Raw genomic sequence first — 21,550 nt, 5'->3', positions numbered from 1 at the left:
GGGCGAGGTGCGGGAAACGGGGAGGAGCCGGAGCGGGGGCCACCCTGGGAACCGCCACTCAGGCCGTGTCCCCTTTAAGGCCAGCCGGTCTCAGCTCTAGCGGGGGCGGGGCGGGGAGCTGGACGGCTCACTGCAATGCCTCCTGGGAGATGGAGTTTGCGCTAGGCGTGCCGAGCCGCAAAGAGACCAGGGAGAACTACAAATCCCGGAGCGCAGCGCGCGGGTCCCGGGCCGCCACGCCCCTGGGCTGGGCTCTGGCCCTCCTCCCCCCTCGCAAAGCTGCGCTGGCCGCCCGCGGAGGGGAGGCTGCAGAGCGAGGGCAGGAGGTGGGTGCGGCGTGGCGCGAGCGGAGACTCGGGGCGCAGAGACAGCCGGTGAGGGGACGCGGGCCCAGCTGGCACCTGTCCTACTATGAGAGGTCATCTTGCCTATCTTAGCCTCGCCATTCTCATCTGTGCAATGGGGATGGCAACGCCAGAGACTGCGGGGGAGGGGGCGCTTGTTGGGAAGAAGGGGCGGAGCTGGTGGAAAGAGTCTGGCGGGATGGGGAAGGTTGGAAAAGCCCGGATTAAGAGGGTCGAGACTGTGGGCGGAGTCTGGTGGGTGGGGCAAAGAAGGGCGGAGTCTCTAGGTGAGGAGGAGAAGTAGAGTGAGGTCGGAGGAGCGGGTGGCCAGGGCTGGGGCGTCAGTGCTGAGAAAGCCGATAAGGCAAGCCTAGGTTAGACTGGTTGGGATGGTCCAAAAAGCAATGGGGAAAGAGGGGCGGAGACACAGAGATGGAAAGGATCCTTCCCAGCCCCGGAAAGCCCAGGGTCGGCCGCGCGTTGATACAGTTTGGGTACAGGGGTGCCCGAGTGGGCAAATACCCATGAATGCACAGAACAAACATCTTCCTTTCCTTGTGATAGAAATAAAGAGCCCATCCCTTGAACTCAGTGCGTCACACATGATCTCATTCAACGCTCTTACCCTGTAGAGGCGGCACCGTATCTATTTACAGGTGAGGAACAAGAGGCTTAGAGAAGTGAAGTAACTTGCCCCAAACCATAGGACTCCTTACTCCAAAGACCCTGCTTTATTTCCTGCACTTCAGGGAGACAGAGGTTTAATCTGGAGTGGATGGCAGGGAAGAAACAAGAATTTAGATGTCCTGCTGTATGCAGGTTGTGTGACAGGACCAGCTTCAACCTTTCTGAATGCCAACCTCTAAGGCACCCCTCCTATGGATATTGTGAAGATGAAATGAGATGGATTTCAAAGCCCTCTGTTTAGCAGGAAGACCACAGAAAGAGAGTGGTTGAAATGGAGTGCTTGTGTCTGAGGAAAACCACAAGAGGAAGCCTGAGAGTAAGCTGAGAGGATGAAGGAAAATTCTGGAAGAAGATGGGGGATGGTGGTGGTTGTTGGGAGTCTGCACCAGATACTTTGCTGTGCAAATGGAGAAGCTAGCTGGGTTGTCAGGTCGGGTGGCTTCCTTCCAGCTCACTTTTCCCTGTGCTGTACCCTAACTGGGCAGCTCACTGCAGGGCCCCTGTGTGTCACCTGAGTTTAGAAAGCACCTTTTCCCCCTACAGTGTGGGCTGTGGGGGTATTGAGCAGCCTGTGGGCTTCTTAGAGATACGAACTGGGCAAAACAGAGCTGAAAGTACATCTGTTGGGTGTGGGGACGCCAGGAACTGGGAGGTGAAGGGCGGTGCTCCCATATGGTCCCCAGGGCTGTGAGCCAGTCTTTATCTTGGTGGACTGAGTAAGCGGGGGGGAAGTCTCATCCAGCTTACTGGGAGACACATTACTCACTCTGAGTATTGTCACCCTTGAAAGTTACCCAGCCATGTTCAATCTATCTTCTACACAGTGGGAATTCCTCCATTTACTTCCAGGTGGTCACCTGGGCTTGGCTTAGATTCCAAACTGAAACTTCAAGAATGTGTTTCAAAATAAAAAGTTTTTAAGATTCAGGAGGTGGTGATGAACCTCCTTATTGGTAGATGTCAGTCTGGGGTGAAGAAAACAGATCTCACTAAGGGGAAGAAATTTCCCCTTCCCCTACTCTGCCTGCTTCTGGCAGGTACGAAGAGGGAAGATGTCAGCCTCAACAGAGTGGTCAGGCACTACCTAAACAAAGTAGGCTTTTGGTAAGAGGTGGAAATAAAATGTTCTGAAGATGTAGAGAGGAAAGAAAGGAATTCCAGCTGAGGGGACTGACAGATGAAAGGGATTTTCTTTTAGAGTGCAGGCAAAAGGGATGACAGCAAATTGCAGAGATCAGAGAGGGCCTGACATGGATAATGATAGTATCCATTCATCTATGAAATCAACATGCAGAAGGTGCCTAGCACAGTAATAACTGCTCAGCCATTATTCTTGCTGCTGTTGTTACAGTCACCATCTACCCAGAATCAGCCCAGGCCCACACAGCTAAAGTGTCAGAGCCTAATTCAAACACAGGCCCGGGTGATGCCAAAGCCCCTCCGGTTTTTTGCCCACCCACAACATTTCTAAGGCCCAGAATGGGCCCCGCTTTGTGAACATGACAGGAGTTTCTTTCCTGCTGTAGTAGCAGAGACTCTAGGTTCTGGAGGAGGCAGGGGGAACAAGGCCTGAACAGCCATCTTCTCCCAGCCTGGATCCCAACACAGAAACAGGCAGGCCTGGCTCCGTGGTTTCTGTGAGCGGTGGGTCTATGGAGAGAGACCACTCGGGTTTAAATTCTGTCTCCTCCACCAACTGTGGGCTATTTTAGCTTAGCCCTGGTTGGTTCCCTCATCCTCCAAAGCACGGCAACACATGGAGAGGAAAATTACCAGATTATAATGCTTCTTGGTAGTAGTAATAACAGATGTGTTTATTGAACCTGGCTGGTTTGGGGGTCGGGCACTCTGACTGGAATTTTACATCTATAGTCCCATGAGGGAAGCATTCTTTTCTTCCCTCTTTCAAAATAAAAATATTTTTAGAATTTTCAAGGCTACAGATAAGTTTAAAGAGTAGCCTTTCACCTATATGCACCAATTCACCCTTTGCTGATTTTCCTTTTGCACATACCTTTTTGCTAAACTATTTACAAATTACAGATATCTTGACACTTGACCCCTAAATTCTTCAGCATGTAACTCCTAGTTACAGAATTCTCCTACATAACCATAATACTATTATTGTACCTAAGAAAATTTGAAAGAAGTAAATATCACTTAATAAACAATATACTCACATTTCTCCAACTGCCAATCTTACGTAGTTGGGTTTTTGTTTTGTTTTCCTTTTTTGTCAGAAGTAGTCAAGATTCATGCATTATATTTAGTTATATCTCTTTAAGCAACTCATTTACTCTATATAGAGCCTCTTCTACCTGTATAAATTTGGTTATTTTATCAATGGTTATTCAGGGTTGTTGGTTTTTTGTTTTTTGTTTTTTGTTTTTCCTTTCTGGCAACATCGTGTTCTTATTGCATCCCATCAGGAAGTGTATAATATCAGGGTCCTACTATCCATGAATGCTAAATTTGATTGTTGGTTAAGGTCATGACTGCCTGATCTCTCCATTGGTGTAATTTTTCCCTTTGTCATTAGTCTTTGGAGTGATTCCTTGAGAATGTCGAAATTGTGTGTTCCCAGTAACCTTTCACTACATCCATTGATGATCCTTGCCCGAGTTGCAACATTGAAAGTTGCAGAGTGATAATTTTCTAAGTGTGCCATTCTTTCTCTATTTATTAGCTGGTATTCTTTGTTATAGAATAATTTTTTCCACTGTTTGTGTGTGTCTTTCTCTCCTCTCCCTGTCTTTTTTCTTCTTGGAGTAACAAAGAGTCATGATTTTTTTTCAATTCAATGTGTTATAACCCATTATCATCATTAACCTTTTTGGTATTCAAATTATTCCAAATTTGGCCTAAGAGAGTCCCTTCAGGCCAGCTCCCGTGTTTTGTTTTAATTGCGATATGATTGACGTTTAACATTGTATTAGTTTTAGGTATACAGCATAATGATTTGATATATGTATATATTGCGAAATGATTATCCCAATAAGTTTAGTTACCATTCACCACAACACATAGTTACAAAAATCCTTTTTTTCCTGTGATGAGAACTTTTAAGATCTTCTGTGTTGTTTTCACAAGATCTCATTAATCTTTCATTGCTTCTTTGCTGTCTGGCAAGAGATGTTCCAGGCTCACCTTGCACTTCTTCTATCAAAGTCCCGGAACCATCAATTTCTCTGGGAAACCCTGGTTTCTTTTTGTAGGAGATGACATTTAGAAACCAAGATCTGGAGTCAGGTGTGCTCATTGCTACTGGGGTGCTACTGGTAGGCTCTTTGAGTGAGCAGAGCTAAGAAATGATGGATGGATGGATAGATGGATGGATGGATGGACGGATGGACAGGTGGACAGGTAGAGAAGTAATTATCAGTAGATTTAGTGTTGTTACAACTGGGCGTCACTGTGTAGAAGGAATAGATTGCATGGCAAGTAGTTTCATTATGGAAGCTCAATGGGCAGTAATATAGGAAATTGCACAGAAAGCCCATGCCTAAAGACTCTGAGTGTATGGACTGTTGGCCAAAACCTCTGTGGCTCAGTTCAGTCTCTTGCTCAAGACCCAGATTAGAGAAGACCCCAGGCTGCCTCCAAAGGACTGTTCTCTGAGCCATGTCCAAGCCCAGAACCTTCTACAGGCCATGACTCAGAAATCAAGAATGCACATGAAGCCCTGGGTCAGGGACTCATTCTCTCTGCGTGGGTGAAATCAAGATTATGTGATTTGTTCTGCCAGGGTCGCAGAGTTGTGGTAAAGATCAATATATATTTATTTTTTAATTGCTAATAAGTCTTTTCAGTACATATTATAAATTTCCTTCTCCTTTTTATTGTTTCAATACCACAGTTTGGAATGTCATTGCTTTATAATCCTATTTAATACATTACTAGTAGTTACTAGTTATCTTAACTAGCATTTAAGGTAATTACTCTTTTTCAAATATTCCTTCAAGTTATCACTTATCAATTTTTCCAAAGTAAGATTTTAATCTTTTTTTTTTAATCCTTTGAAGAAATACTATTGGGATTTGGATTAGGACAGCATAACAACTGTAGTTAATTTTAGAACAACTTGAAGATATTTCATCTCTTTCAGAAGCATTACAAGTCTCTATTCAAATCCTCTTTATGCTGCCTAATAAAGTATTATGGTTTATATTACTGGAAGGGACACAGGCTTTGGAGAGAGACCTCATTTGGAATTCTAGCTCTGCTGCCTCTAGCTGTGTGATCTTCAGCAGCTGTCATCACTACTCTGTGCATCAGTTTTATAATCCTAAACACCGGGATAACACTCGTACCTACCTCACAGCATCTGTGTGGTGTTTTAATGAAATAGTCTGTTGGAAAGTGCCTTGCATAGCTCAGGGCATGTCCTTGGTTCTCAGGAAGTGTTGATTCTCTACACCCTGGTCTTTATGTAGGTCAGAATCAAATTCAGATGGCAGGTGTAAGAGCACCTGGTAAGAGGTAGGAGGGGAACAAGTGACAGATCTCTCCAAGGGCCTTTGTTCACAATCCACACTTTGCAGTTAGACAGGCCTAGACTTGAATCCTGGCTCCGACACTGTTTGGTGCAAGTTCCCTACCTCTTAAAGCCTGAGGTTCTCATTTGCAAAGTGCAGATAATACTTTTCTTGAAAGGGTGTTAACGGGGCTTAAATGAGCTCATATGTATAACAGAGCTGGCAGGTATGGTACACAGCAGGTACTCAGCATTAGCTGTGTCCTGCATGAGGACTGCAGGGACACGTGGGTGCCTGGACCACGTTTTAAAGTAGGACTCTAGAGCAATGTCTTGGCTGCCCTTCCTCACAGGACATCTGCTGTCAAAGAATTCTATTTTCTGTGTCACAGAAAGGTAGAGGTTGCAGCCAGGTAATTTCCAGGCCCCAGACTGGAATTTCCCTTTGCATGGTACCAGGCTGGGCCTCAAGACCCCCTCTCATTTGGGCCACAGACCCGTTCCAGAAAGGAGAGAATTCCAGCAGCAACTTCCAAGGCCCCCTGGCCTCCCCAACTCAGGCGGTCTGGGGATCAGCATGGCATAATTTCCTGGTTTGATGGTTTGACACCAGCCCTTTTCTCAAACAGGGAAAGAGGGCTAATCTCTTGCTTGATTTTTTAGTCGAGAGGCAGGCTTGGAAAGCCTCCTGCTGAAGAAAAATAATTCGTTCAGTGGTGATTTCTTTTATCTACTTCCTGGTCCTGTGTGAGTTCTCATTCATCCTTTCTAATCTGGCTCTGAAAAACCTGGCATTTTGTGTTTCGTGGCTTTGTCATTAGACATCATTGGCTGCTGTTGGAATAGAAGGGCTTGGGCTTCTCAGTGGATTTGCCCTGTGTCAGCCATGGAGGCACTGTGGGCTGTCCTCGGGTCCTGTCCCCACTTCCATCGATGGGAGTGGGCAGAGCCCCAGGCCGGCTGCAGACCCACCACCCAAGGACATTTCCATCTGGTCGGGATGGAGAATAGGGTATGTGCATCTCTCACTCACATTAAGACCCCGTGGTGGGAAAGAGGAATGATCACAAGTGTTGGACCCACACAGAACTGGATTCAGATCCCAGCTCCTCCACTGACTCCTACACTTTCTGAGCCTCAGTTTCCTCATCTGTAAAATGGAGACAATAATAGTCTCTTTCACAGGGTGCTTATGAAGACATCAAATGAAGGAATGCATGTACAGCATTTAGCACAATACTATCATTTTCTGTACTTTTCTATATGTTTTTATTGCAAATAAAATGCTACCAAGTGTTACATGAAGCTCCTCACATAGAGCAGGAGGTGTGCGCTAGGTAAGTGGTAACCGTCTTGCCAAGCAGGCTGCAGAGCAGTGTTTTTAAAGGCTGCTTCAGAGATTGTCAAACTTGTCTGAAGCTATCACAGCCCTTTGTTGCTGTTCCAACTCTGCAGCCTGAGTGGGCTGAGAACGGGCTCTCTGCTAGTTGGCTGTGTGTCCAGTCTCTCTGAGTCCACTTTTCTGTCATCTGCCAAACGGAGAATGATGCCTACTTTGTAGGATTGCTCCAAGAATTTAAAAGGCTGGTGAGTGTAAAGGTCTTGGATGTAGTAAAACGCCCAGTAAATGTTCATCCGTCCCACCCCGCTGCCCACCCCCCCTCCCCCATCCCCATGACACTAGCATCCGCTGTGTGCTAGGCAGTGCCTGTGCGGGGACATGAGATGTGTCTGTGCTTCAAGGAGATCACAACCTAGGCAGTGGTTTTCAACAACAATTTTTGTCACAGCTCACAGTATGAAGACATACTTTAGATCACCATCCAGTTCACGCACAAACACACACAACTGAAAAAGTTTCCCAACAATATATGTAGCTGGTCACAACCCATTGTGTTGATTTCATGAGACAATCCCAATCTTGATCCTTTTTCCAGTTTATGAAGTCATAATTTACATACAGTGAAAACTCACCCTCTTGGGGTATACTGTTACATGAATTTTCATAACTTTTATAACTACCACCACATCAAGACATAGAGTGTTCCCATGACTCCAAGGTATTCCCTCTTGCCTGTTTGTAGCCAATTTTTTCCCCAGTCCAGGCCCTAGCAATTACCGGTCTGATTTCTGTCTCTATAGTTTTACCTTTTTTAGAACGTTACATAAATAAGATCACATACCTCTGTAACCTTTTTTTTTTTTTTTATGTTTATTTACTTTCGAGAGAGAGAGAGAGACAGAGCACAAGCAGGTGAAAGGCAGAGAGGGAGACACAGAATGCAAAGCAGGCTCCAGGCTCTAAGCTGTCAGCACGGAGCCTGACACGGGGCTCAAACTCACAAACATGAGAGAGAATGACCTGAGCCAAAGTCAGACACTTAACCGACTAAGCCACCCAGGCGCCCTACCTATGTAACCTTTTGAGGCTGGCTTCTTTTACTTAACATAATGCTTTTGACATTCTTCTCTTGTGGTATATGTCAGTAGCTAGTCCCTTTGTATTCCTGAGTCATATTCCATTGTATGGTTGTGTGACTGTGTTTACCATTTACATTTTAGTTGTTTCCAGGTTTGAGCAATTATGAATAAAGCTGCTGTAACTATTCAGGTACAGGTGTTTGCATGGACATATGTCCTCATTTCTCTGGGTACATAATGAGGAGTGGGATTGATGGGTCATGCAGAAACTGAATGCCAAACTTCCACCATGGTTGTACCATTTTGCATTCTCACTGGCAATTCAGGAGACTCACTGCTCTGTATAGTCAGCAGCGTTCGGTATGATCAGATTTTTTTTTTAAGTTTATGTATTATTTTGAGAGAGAGAGAGCATGGGGGAGGGGTAGAGAGGGACGGAGGGAGGGAGGGAGAGAATCCCAAGCAGGCTGTGCACTGTCAGCACAGAGCCCAACGTGAGGCTCAAACTCATGAACCATGAGATCATGCCCTGAACTGAAATCAAGAGTCGGGTGCTTAACCGACTGAGCCACCCAGGCGCCCTGGTATGGTCAGATTTTTTTATTGGAGCCATTTTAATAGGTATACAGTGTTACCTAATTGTGGTTTTAAGTTTCATGTCCTTCATGACTATTGCTGTTGAGCTTTTTTTTCAAGTGGTTATTTGTCATCAATATGACTTTGGTGAAGTGTGTGTTCAGATCATCTGCCCATTTTTTCATTGGGTTATCTGTTTTCTGTTTTGAGAGCTCTTTCTGTATTCTTGTTAACAACCTTTTATCAGATCTATGTTTTGCAAATACTTTCTGCCAGTGTGTCTTATTTTCATTTTCTCAACACTGCCTTTTGAAGAGGAGTTTCTCGTTTGGTGAAGTCCAGTGTGTCGATTTTTTTATGGTTTGTGCCTTTTGGGTCCCATGCAACAAATCTTTGCCTAACCCAAAGTCACAAAGGTTTTCTCCCAGAAGTTTTAGTTTTCAAAAGATTTTACCTATAGGTCTATGGTCTGTTTGGAGTTAATTTTTCCTACATGGTACGAGATATGGGTCAAGGTTCTTTTTTTGCATGTAGATGTCCAGTGATCTGCACCTTGAAGGAGGGCCATGTGCAAATCAGCTCATAACATGATGGAATGGTGGGCACGGCCAGGTAGGCTGTGCAAAGGACCAGGAACCCCCAAGAGGAGAGCTGTTAACCTAGTAGAGATCTGGGGATGGCCTTACAGAGACGCAGTGGCTCATAGGTGGGGCCTTCAAGGTTGACAGCAGAGAAGGTGGAGAGGGTGGTATAGGGAGAGCAAAGTCAGGCAGGTGACAGCATGAGGATGTGTGCAGTGCCATCTGGAATGCGGGAGGATAGAGTGGGGGAGGGGCTGGAGGTGAGCTTGGAAGAGCAAGGTGGTCTGGCCAGGCAGTCGTGCTCCAGAAGACTGAAATGGAAGGTGGAGAGGAAGAAGGCAGGGAGCCAAATGAGGAGGTAAGGAGAGCAGAGGAGAAGCCAGAGCCCGGGGAGGGCTTTAGGGATGCGTTTGAAGAGTCAGAGTGAGAAAAATTATAGGGATGAGGACTCGGAGCTGCCTCCTGGATCTTAGGCTCAGGCAGTTGAGTGGCTGAGAAGCGTTCACCGTGGGTTTGGGAGAAGAGGAATTCTGTGTCAGGCCTTCTGATACCCATGGAACATCAAGGTGGAGAAGTCCAGGACACAGCTGAGGATACACAGGGGACTGGAGCTCAGTGAGGATCGTCGGTTCATCCCCACCTGACCACAAACCCTTCATCACACAAAGCTTTCAGCACCTCCTGCCCCGAGGTGCCAGGTCCCGTCCTCATGTGTCCTTGTGCCATTTACACCACGACCTGTACACCTGTGATGGTGGAAAATGGGGCTTGGATGGCTGAGCTCTGTGACTTGTGGGCACGGAGAGAATACCACAGAGAGCACCTTAGACTGAGGGAGGGGGCAGGAAATCTGGCTTCTAACCAGTCTCCGCCCCGACTGCCTGTGTAGCTGACAGGCAGTGACGATGCCAGGGAGTCGCACGGCTCTGGGGAAGAGGCAGGAAGGCAGATGCTCTGCTGCTTTTGCAAGCAGAGAAATAGGAGTTTGGGTACCCACCCAAGAGCCCCCAGGTATGCCAGGTGTGCCTTGTGGCTCCTGACTATCTCCCTCCCTCTCCCCCCCACCACCACCCAGTGCTCTGAGCTCTTCAGCACTAACGTACAGAGGAGATATGGGGTCTGCAGCCCACAGAACCAACAGCAAAGACAGCCCGGCCTCTCTGATGCCTGAGGCTGCTCTTTCCATGTTGCTGAGCTACTGGATAGAGCCCGGGCCTTAAGTCAAGGAGATGGGGCACCTGGGTTGCTCAGTCGGTTAAGTGTCTGCTTTGGCTCAGGTCATGATCTCACGGTTTGTGAGTTCCAGCCCCACATGAGGCTTTCCACTGTCAGTACAGAGCCGGCTTCAGATCCTCTGTCCGCCCCCCCCCTTCTGCCTCTCCCTCACCCACACTCTTTCTCTAAAATAAACATTAAAAAAAAATTTTTTTTAAGGAAATCAAGGAGAGAGACTGAAAACTAACATATGCAAATTACTACCTAGAAAGAAAAGGAAGATTCTGGAAAGAGGAAGGGGATGGCACTGGCTCATGGGTCCATCTCCTGCCTGGGCCCTCTGTAGACAGAACTGACCAGTGTCAGCTCTGAAGCCAGAGCACCTTCCTGCAGCTGCAGGTCCCCACACAGCAGCCATCCCTTCCTCAGCCCTAGCCCCACCCCTTCAGTTGGACCTCCCCGCTGTCCCACAGCCCATCTGCTCCAGGCTTCTGCTGCCAATTTTGTAACTTCACCATGGCTCGTTTCTCTTCAGACACTCCAGATGGTTAATGCCTTTCTACAGTATCAAAGTGCCCCATTAGATGAGGAAGGAGTCATGAGGTGACCCCCTAGACAGTTGGGTGAGGCAGCTGAGCATCTCCCTCCACCAGCATGGACAGCCTCCATTTTCTGGCAGGAGTCTCCATCCCCTGGAGTTAAGGGGGTCTTAGTGCAGCCAGCCTCCTCAGAAGACAGGCATGGTGAGGGTAAGAAGTGCTCTGGCCTGCTCATCATCCTTGCTGGGTGACTTTGGGGAAGTCCTCCCTCAGACCTCTGTTTTCCCATGTGGATAGTAAGCATGCCAGAATTCATTCCTGACCTACTCCCTTAGCTCTTGGTCCATCTCCCTTGTCACTGCACCCTCACTGCCTCTTGTCTTGGTCTCCCTGCCAGCCTTTTCTTTTTGAGGGCGGCACTGGGTCCAATTCTTCTTTGTGGCCCTCACACCCAGCATCAGGGAAGGGTTGCTTAATCTGTTCCGCAGGTGGGATCTTGGGAAAGTATGTTGGAAGCTGAGGGTACATCCCTTCCTTTCTAGAACCTTAAAGAGAAGTTAGACTCCAAGACTTCAGGTTGAAGGAGACTCACCAGCCTTAGACACTGGAGGCTGCAAGGTAGTGGGGAGAAGGGCTTGTTAAGGAGGGAAGCGGGTAGAGAATGGGTAAAGGGTGCTCCGTGCAGAGTCCCACGTTTGCACTGAAACTCAAATTCTTCAGAGGTAGCTGGGGTGCCATCATGATGGGAAAGGGCAGGCCACCAGGAGTCAAGAACATCTTCATTGCAAGGCTAATTGTTACAGGAGGATGAGAGTCCAAGAAGGGGTGTCAGAGTCCAGAGGGCTGAGTGGCCCATTGTAAGCCTGGGACAGAGATGGAAATGGCACTAATCATAGCTATTCATTGTAAAATCCTTGAGATAGACTAATAATAAGAAGGCATCATTGGTACAGCAGAAGGGAGTGCTGGGCTGGGAGACCTAAATCTCAGAGCATTGGCTAGGTACTTAGAAGGTACCAGTGTTTGACTAGTGAGCATTTACGTATTTTTCTGTCTCACATAAAGGAACCTGGGTTTGAAACTTGGCATGGCCCTTCACCTCTCTGAGCATGGGGATGAATCCTGACCGTGTTCCTCATCTGCACAATTGGGATGGATGGTGATATTGTCTAAGTCAAAAGATGTATCACCAGTATGTAAACAAATGTGTGTAAGGGCAGGTAACAGAGCATTTAGTCCAAGCACATTTTCTTTCCTTCCTTAGAGCAGTGGTTCTGTGTCTTAACTGAACATTTAGAATCACCAAGGGTGCTTTTAAAAAATACCAATGCTAGGGTATTAAAGACCAATTACAATAATCTCTGGAGGGCAGGACCCAGGCTTTGTTTTTTCATTTTTTCTTTTTTCTTTTTTTAACTCCCTAGTGAACCTAATACGCTTAGATAATGTGGCAATTATCTCATCAGGTATTAACTCATTTCAACCTCTAGGACTATAGGCTTGATCTACAATAAGGAGTTGAGAACTGTACATACATTGATGTTATGGTCTGAATGCTTGTGTCCCCCAGGTCCCTATATTGAAATCCTAATCTCCAGTGTGATGGACATAGCACCTTTAGGAGGTGATTAGGCTATGAGAAAAGAGCCCTCATGAACAGGATTAGTGCCTTTATAAAAGAGACTCTAAAAAGAGCTCTCTTGCCCCTTCTGTTACATGAGGACCCAGTGAGAAGACAGCCCTTGCCAGACACCAAATCTGCCTACACCTTGATCTTGGACTTTCCAGCCTCTAGAACTGTGAGAGATAAATGCTTAAGCCACCTGATCTATGGTATTCTTTTATACCAGCCTCAACAGACTAAGACACCAGATATGGTTGGGTAATTTCTCACTTCTCTCCCTCTCTAGGACTACTTTCCAGCACCCCAGCCTCCTGCCATGTCTGACCCCATCACACTGAACGTTGGGGGGAAGCTCTATACGACTTCACTGGCAACCTTGACCAGCTTCCCCGACTCCATGCTGGGTGCCATGTTCAGTGGAAAGATGCCCACCAAGAGGGACAGCCAGGGCAACTGCTTCATTGACCGTGATGGCAAAGTGTTCCGCTACATCCTCAACTTCCTGCGGACCTCCCACTTGGACTTGCCTGAGGACTTCCAGGAGATGGGCCTGCTCCGAAGGGAGGCCGACTTCTACCAGGTGCAGCCCCTGATTGAGGCACTGCAGGAGAAGGAGGTGGAGCTCTCCAAGGCTGAGAAGAATGCCATGCTCAATATCACCCTGAACCAGCGTGTGCAGACAGTCCACTTCACCGTGCGGGAGGCACCTCAGATCTATAGCCTCTCTTCCTCCAGTATGGAGGTCTTCAACGCCAACATCTTCAGTACCTCTTGCCTCTTCCTCAAGCTCCTTGGCTCCAAGCTCTTCTATTGCTCCAACGGTAATCTCTCCTCCATCACGAGCCACTTGCAGGATCCCAACCACCTGACTCTGGACTGGGTGGCCAATGTGGAGGGCCTGCCAGAGGAGGAGTACACCAAGCAGAACCTCAAGAGGCTCTGGGTGGTGCCAGCCAACAAGCAAATCAACAGCTTCCAGGTCTTCGTGGAGGAGGTGCTGAAAATTGCTCTGAGTGATGGCTTCTGCATCGATTCTTCTCACCCACACGCTGTGGATTTTATGAACAATAAGATTATTCGATTAATACGGTACAGGTAAAAGGACCCCAGGAACACTGAAGGAGGGGGCTTCCAAGAAGCTGCGTGTCAGCCAAGGTCCTGGAGAGTGTCTCACCAGTGGTGTGAGGCAGGGCGCTTTACTAATCTGTATTAACCGCATAGCAGGACTTGATTCCCCCCACAATGCAGTCTACCTATAGGAATCCGTGTGTCCTCTCAACGGAGCTACCTTTTTCCTTGCCACTTTGAGCTACAGATGGGCAGTTTGTCATAAGTGAAGTGCCTGCCAGTGTGTCCTAAAGGAGGCCACAGGAGGGCTTTCTGGCTACAAAGGAATGGCGAATTTTCCACAGGCTCCAGCTCTCTCTGTACCACTAGGCAGTGCCTCACTTAGCCATCTATGAAAGGAGCCCCTGGTGGAGGGAAAGGGATGAAAACAAGAGGCTTCCTTCAGTTTCCCAGGACCTAAAGTAACCAGAGATCCCCACTCTACCTGCTCCTCTGTCCCTAGGATGCAGCCGGGACCTTGGACTTGTTTGCCCAGGGACAACCATGTTTGGCTGGCGTGGAAATGCAGTATGATTTCAGAGCTGCGTTTTGGGCCCCCACTGTGGTGGGGAGAGATTTGAGCTGTGACATGGCCTAGAGGAGTGAGCATCCAGGCAGGGTTCAGAAGATGGGGATATCCCTCTGGACTGGGCCAAATGTAGACATGTGGGGGTTTTTCACTTCACAGGTGAGCTGCTGTCCCTGCGAAGATTTTAAAGTACCTGGAGCCAGTGCAACAGAAGGCGTTTCATAACGTGGACTGTTACATGACTTCTGTAATCCTTTCCCCAAGAATTTGAAGTATCATTGAAAGAGGTCATTTTAAATAATATTATGGACTCTCAGGGTTGGAAAATAATTTAGTGGTCGCTTAGCCCTTCCTGGCCCCCAGCACACCCCAGCCCATTTGGGGCTAAGCACCTCTCCCCAGCACCTTCAAGTGATCACATCCCTCCTTGCATATTTCCAGCAACGGGAAGCTCATCAACCCCAAGGCAGCCCCTGCCGTGGTTGGCCAGTGCTGTTAGAAAGCCCTTCCTTACATTGAACCAAAATCTGTTCTTCCACGCCCATTTTCTAGTCTTGGATCTAGACCTTCTTTCTCACTCAGAGGTATGTTTGTTTACTCTTTCACAATAGTCACCTTAAAAAGCCAGACCCTTATTCTGAAAATATTATTACTCAAATTAGGATTCCCCCTGGGATTTGTCCAGAACCAAGGTTAACCCCCTTCCCATCCCTTGTAAGTCAGCCCCATTTTGTGATCACTTTGTTTTGTGACACCCATTTCATCCGCCTCCTCACTGTCTGTGGCTCCGCATAGCTTTTGACCACCTCCTATTGGAGGATAAAGATTTGTTGCCCCAAGAAAGTGTTGCCAGAGGAAGGAGGCCAGGATATGGCAGGGCGGATTGCACCAAGGAGCCCTGGAGTTACCATAACACTGCTCTCAGAGTAAGCGTCCAGGCGCTGTGACATTGCTCGGAAAGAAGTGGCCTTCTGCTGTGGTACAGTTTCTGGTCATAACCCGTGGACCTCCCTGGGATAAGGTCCAGAGCAAGACACCCCAAGCCACCACTTTCCAAGGGGTGATGAATAGTGCAGACCTCAAAACTGCACATTATGATTCATCCCTAAGTTTGGCCTTGGGAATCTTCCCCATTGGGTAGGGGCTCTTGGACAAAACCAGGGAAGCCTAGTGACACAGGCACCCACAGGAGATGGGCTGAGGAAGGGACTTCCTATAATTACACCCTGGGAACAAGGAGCTTGTATGCTGGGCTGTGGGCAAGGCTGCATCCGTTAGGTAATAAAGGCCTTTTCCCCCTACAGTGGGACCCAGGAGTCTCTTGACAGCTGTCCCAGGTCACCAGGCCAATAGTACTTGGGAAGGTCACTCAGGAGAACCCAGGTTAGAACAGACACAGCAGAAGCTGTGACCACAATAAAACAGTTTATCACCACTGCCCTTTTCCTTCTCCATAAAAAGTATCTTTCTCCATCTTCTTGGTGCTTCTTAATTCAAACGGCTTGACGTTAGAGAAAGTAAAGGACTTGTGAAGCCACTAATGTGCTGTGTGACTGCGCAAGTCGCCCACCTCACTGAGCCACCTCCATTTCTTCATCTGTGAAATGGGCATAACAGTAATACATAACCCTACCTACCTCACAGGGCTGTTGTGAGGATCAAATGAAATAATGTACGTGAGAATACAGTATAAATGATCATCAGTGTTACTATTTTGCATCTGCTTATTTATAAGGGGGTGAAAAATACCCTGGCCTTGGAGTCAGGCTGACCTGAATTTGAATTCTGGCTCCATCGCTTGTTATGGAACCTTGGACCAGTCACAGGGCCACTGATATGTTTCCTCATGGGATAACAACCTCACCTCCTGGTGTTATGTGACTTAAGTGAGCTGGTGGCCGTGAAAATTCCTAGCTAGGCCTGGCACATAGGAACTCAGTAGATACTTGCTCTTTCAGGAAGTCATACTGGTGGACTGCCGTGCAGGGAGCACCTCGAGAGGACAATTTAGCAAGCCCACCTGGAGCATTTGGTGTGTGGGCCCCGAGGATGGAAACAGCCACAAATAAGTTCAATCTGGAAAAGGCTTAGAGGACCACAAAATGTGCTGTGGGAACTTGAAAGCAAGTTCCGGTCTCACAAACGGCTTAAGGGACGAACAAGCCAGGCCTCTAAGGGTAAGTTGGGTTGTGACAGCTAAGCAGGGTACCATGGGTGCAGGAAACAGCACGAGCAGACAGCAGGGAGCCAAGTGGAAAGGGTGAGCCCTCACACGTGACTCCAGCACAAGGGGAGTGACAGGTGGTGCATTCAGCACATTCGCTGTGCATGCCTCTCAGGTGCGGGCAGCCATTGCTTAGCAAAACTAAGAAAGCACATGGAGTGGTAGAGGCAGCACCATGCCAGAGGACGAGTGAGTCAGTGCGAGCGTGCACAGGGAGGCAAGGATGTGCATCTTGTGAGCCCTTCGCTGCCCGATGGTGATCCATGATCTCAACCAGGCAGTTTAGTCTTTTGCACAGCCAAGAGCTTTGTCTCAACTGAAGGGCAATGCCAGGCACGCGTGAACTTGTCAGCTTTCCATTCCTATCCTTGGTGTGGTCCCAAGCAAGAAGAGGGACAGTCAGAAAGGGAGCTGGGGGGAATCCTAAGGCATTTTGGTGTTACCACGTCCTGAGGCCAGCCACCAAATAGGGCCCCTGCATGCTTGAAGGCCATCTCAAGCACTGCTTCCTGTGACCTTCCTATGACCTCACACCCTCAAAACCATCTAAAGCCCTTTACCCTTTTATGAAGGCCAAGCCTTGTGACTCTCTGTTCTGCCTCGAGGCTGGAGCTCCCTGTACAGAGGTGGCCATGGTTCCCCTCCCTCCCCCATATGTGCCCAACACAGCCTCAGGCCAGGATTGCGGTCACTCTGCTTTGTAAACAGATGTGTGGCCTAAAACATAGCACTTTTGTAACTGCCCCTTTGTTCACCCCAAGTGTCCAGCTTTCTTTTACAAATCATTCTTAAAACATGCTACTGTGATTGGAGGCTTGGTCAAGGTCAGCCTTAGATTTCTCAGCTCATGTATCTACACAGCCAGCCCATCCCTTTCCTGTGGTCTCTTCACTGACCACGTGAGTCTGTACGTGGGGGGAGGGGGGGCAGGGATGGCCTTGGGCTGATGGGGGTGGTTGGCAGGGAAATGAGGCCCCATGATCCTCTTGCAGAGCAAAACAACCTGATAACCAGCCCATCAAAGGGAGGGGCCAGGCTTTTTTCCAGGTCCTGTGGGGTCCTGGCTCTGGCAGCTCCATGAGCCCAGTGACCTCAGTCTCCTTTAGAACCTTCAGGACAGCGTGGCACCAAGCAGAAAACCATGGAGACAGTCTGATGCCATGTTCACCCCGGTCTGGGGCATAGGGACCGAGGGGGAGAAAAGGCCTATGTAAGCCAGAGGTTCACTGAGCAACCCACAGCACCCAGAACCCCGCTCGACACAAAAGATAACAAAACAAGCTCTGTGGCGCCACTGTCTGGCTTTGATTTCTGGGCCGGAAGTGCATGGCCAGCCAGACGTGTCTGACCCTCACTTAGCCTGGTCTTATTTCCCGCCAACTTCCCTGGCCCTCCAACCCCAATATACAAGGCATCTCAAAGCTTTTGTCAACATTTCTCATTTCGCTGGCAGCCCTAGAGTGTTCTAGTCCATTCTCATGCCAAGTCTCTCCCCTAAGCCTAGGTTCCCTCTTACTGAGGTTTTGGGTAAAGGCCCAATTGAGTCACATTGGAAATCCTCTAGAGATCCTGCCAGCTAAAGACAAAGGTTAATGGGTTGTGACATGACCCCAATTATCTCACTTATAAATCGGATACTGGATTTGCTTCATAAACACCCTTTTGTGTTTATGAACCTTGTAGGTTTATGAACCTTATAGGTTCCCAAGCTCCTTCACATCTATACTGTCCTTTCATAGAACTCTAGAATGTGTATGCCATGCCTCTCCTCACCTGTGCCTGAGTTGTGCTTTATTGCTCTGTCTTCATAACAAACATCTGCCCATCCTTCAACACTCTGCATAAGCCTTGCCTCCTTGGCTCCCCAAGCAGGGTTAGTCCTACCCCCTCTTTGTACCACCCTATATCTGGTGAGGACTTTTACCATCATATTGCAGCTATTCACAGTCAGCAGTTGTGTTGCTAAATATGTAACAACCAGCTCTCAGAGAAAAGCCCTGATTTGTAGCATTGGCCAGTTTCAATGGTGCAAACACTCTCATTGTAGTGGATATCAAGTTACTGAAGTGGTATCACTGATCATCAGGAAAAAGAGGCACACAATGGGCTCTGGAGAGCCAGAGTGAGCCTGCTCCGACACAAGAACTGAGTGCCTATGAGGTCAGAAGCTCTGTCTTGCTCTTTGTATCACCAGTGCCCAGCACACATAAGGTGCTCAGGACCTCTGCTATCATGATGTCCTCTCTTGCTCAAACTCCTTCTTGCTCCAAACTCTTGCTCAAACTTTTCCTATAGTATAAGAAAAATCCCAAAATTCATAACCTTTTACAGACAGACTTCAACCTACATTAAAGAGCATAGATTCTGGAGTGAGACTGCCTGAAATCAAATCCTGGCTTTGCCACATAATGGATATGTAACCTCAGGCAGGCAAGTTACTTTTAACCTCTCCATTTCCTTGTCTGTAAAGTAGAGGTAATAATACCCACCTCATAGAGTTGTTGCAAGAGTTTGATGAGGAATACATCCATAGCTTTTTGAGCAGTGCCTGGAGTATAGTAAGTGCCATACTTATATTACCTATTACTATTACCATTATTATTATCGTCCTCATCATCACTTTCTGTCCTCATCTTTTACCGCGATCTTACTCGCCCACTTTCTCAGTGTCCCCTACATAATCCACATGGATTTTCATCTGCTGACCTTTGCCCAAGCCACTCCCACTGCTTGGAGTGTCCCACCCTCTCCTCTCCAGTGACCCAAACCCTCCTGTCTATGCGGACACCATTCTCACCCTCCACTGCCCTCCCACTGAGCCCCTCCTCCTCTGGTTTTCCAGTGTCCTTCTGGTTGGCATCTCCATGGACCTGAGAATTGGATCATCACATGTTCTGTTTATTCATTTATTCTGTGAAGTACCTGCCACATTCTAACCCCAGAGCTCGACTCTGGGAAATCAAAGCTGAACCCAAACATTTCTCCACTGGAACATGTAAACAGATTCCAGTATTGTGGGCAGTGCTCAGGTGGAAGTCTACTCCAGGCAGACCACATAAGTGGGATCTCAAATGGGATGTCCAGGCTTAGCAACAACTCCTCAAGGTACACATCACTTTACAGTTTACAAAGCACTTTGCTTCCTTTTTCTCATTTAATCCCCACAACAGCAGCTCTGAGAGAAGGAGCATAGGAGGGGCTTTTTTCAGAGATAAGGAAACTGAAGTGCAGAGAGAGAAAATTACTTTCCTGTGGCCACACTGCATGTAAGTACATGCCTGGCACATATTAGGCCCTTGGCTATTGAACTAAATGTCATTTAATTTACATTAAGTGGCCAAGTTGAGGAGAGAACCCGGTCTGAATCCTCCTTCAGGATTATTTCTACTCAACTGTGAGGCCAAGAACAGAACTGGGTTTCCAAGTGCCAGGACTCTGGTCCAGGCCTTTCCACCAGCGTTCTAGGTGACCTTGGGCAAATCCCTTCCCTGTCCTGGCCTGAAAGCGTCCTTGGCAAAATGCATCAAGGTGAAGTTCAGCTCTACCAGCTAGCAGACTCTTCTAGCCAGCGCTGGATAGAAAAATGTTCTATGGAACTATGTGAGCAGAGACCAGAAGTCCCTTGATAAGGCTTCAGGGACTGGCCCTGCATGTCTTCTCCCAGCCTTTAGTCCTGTTAACGGATACTCGGTGATGGAGCAGTCCTGGAATTTTTGCATTTCCAGTGGGAAATGATGGACTCTAGCAAGTGTTGCTGGGGCTAAAACCACATGTCACACCACTGGCACTCCCCTGAGTAAAGTCAGAAAGCTTTTGTGAGGGTGAGGCTCACTCCCCTTCCTCCTTAGAAGAGGAGGCATGTTAGACAAGATGAGCACCCATCATCATTCCTGAGCAGAGAGAAGGGCTGCTGAGAGGACTATTAGAACATGACATCCATTGTCTATTTTTTGGCGTATAATCTAAGAGTGTTGTGCTAGAAGGAAACATAACTGACCATGAAAGGCAAAGAGGAAAGAGAACTGGCCTTCAGTCAAGCAGACCAGTCTAAACCTTGGCTCTGCTGTGTGACATTGGCAAGCATCTGAGCTTTCTGTCTCAATGACTTCATCTAGCAAGTGGGGATAAAAATACCTGCATTACCTACCTGATGGAGCGATTATAAGGACTAAGTGGGAAAATGTGTGGAATGTGCCTGATTACCTCTTCTTTGCTTCCTCTCTGTACTCCTTGCTCTCCACACTGGACAGAACTGTCCTAATGCAAGGACTACCTCTTACACTTCTGTAGCCTCGGCCTTGAGCACACTGCCTCCAAGGGGAGATTCTCGGTTCATGTTTGTTGAATGAATAAGTGAACTTCATTGCCTTACCCGTGTCACTGCAGATCTGTATGCTGTTCCTTCCCCTGGGCTATTTGGAGGCTCACTTCCCTCTGAGTTCTGCCCCTGGCACTTTCCAATGGGGAAAATGGACTGGGCCACAAAGCTGGTCAGTGTGACAAGCCTGGGTCAGCTTCCTGTGGGCTGGACCTGCCCCTCCCCACCTCCCTCCCCAGTGCCCAGCATAGGCCCTCATTTGATGCCAAGAAATCCGACTGACAACAATAAGGGCTAACACTTATGAGCCAGCAACATTCTAAGTACTTTACTGTCATGAATATTTTTAATCCTCACCAGAGCCATGTGAGGTAGGAACAATTTACTGTCTCTGTTTTATAGGTGAGTATTATGGGATCAATTGTCTCCCCCAAAATTCATATGTTGAAGTTGTAACCCCCAACACCTAACAATGTAACTGTATTAGAGAGTCTTTAAAGAGTCTATCCAGCGCTGGCTAGAAGAGTCTGCTAGCTGGTAGAGCTGAACTTCACCTTGATGCATTTTGCCAAGGACGCTTTCAGGCCAGGACAGGGAAGGGATTTGCCCAAGGTCACCTAGAACGCTGGTGGAAAGGCCTGGACCAGAGTCCTGGCACTTGGAAACCCAGTTCTGTTCTTGGCCTCACAGTTGAGTAGAAATAATCCTGAAGGAGGATTCAGACTGGGTTCTCCCCTCAACCTGGCCACTTAATTAAATGACATTTAGTTCAATAGCCAAGGGCCTAAAGAGGAAATTAAGTTAAATGAGGTCATTAGGTTGGACCCTAATCCAGTATGACTGGTGTCTTTATAAGAAGCAGAAATTTGGGAGTGCCTCGGTGGCCCAGTTGGTTAAGTGTCCAACTCTTG

The 21,550-nt window shown here is 47.8% G+C and overlaps 1 protein-coding gene across 2 annotated transcripts; it reads left to right on the top strand.

Moving 5' to 3' along the window:
- Positions 1-276: 276 nt before the first annotated feature.
- On the top strand, positions 277-15,849 carry KCTD21 (potassium channel tetramerization domain containing 21). 2 transcript variants are annotated; one of them, XM_049619892.1, is made up of 2 exons: positions 277-326; positions 12,748-15,849. In XM_049619892.1, exon 2 carries the CDS (start codon positions 12,778-12,780, stop codon positions 13,558-13,560), a length of 783 nt encoding a protein of 260 aa, XP_049475849.1. In that variant the 5' UTR covers positions 277-326; positions 12,748-12,777; the 3' UTR covers positions 13,561-15,849. The 2 variants fall into 2 exon arrangements, with proteins under 2 accessions (XP_049475849.1, XP_049475839.1); XM_049619882.1 differs by having other exon boundaries at positions 279-374.
- The last annotated feature ends 5,701 nt before the right edge of the window (positions 15,850-21,550 follow it).

The sequence above is a fragment of the Panthera uncia genome, chromosome D1, assembly GCF_023721935.1.
Source record: "Panthera uncia isolate 11264 chromosome D1, Puncia_PCG_1.0, whole genome shotgun sequence".
Taxonomy (NCBI): domain Eukaryota; kingdom Metazoa; phylum Chordata; class Mammalia; order Carnivora; family Felidae; genus Panthera; species Panthera uncia.
This window is presented reverse-complemented; position numbering and strand designations above follow the sequence as displayed.

Coding starts and splice junctions, on each gene's coding strand:
- KCTD21 (XM_049619892.1), top strand. CDS start 12,778: ATGTCTGACCCCATCACACTGAACGTTGGGGGGAAGCTCTATACGACT.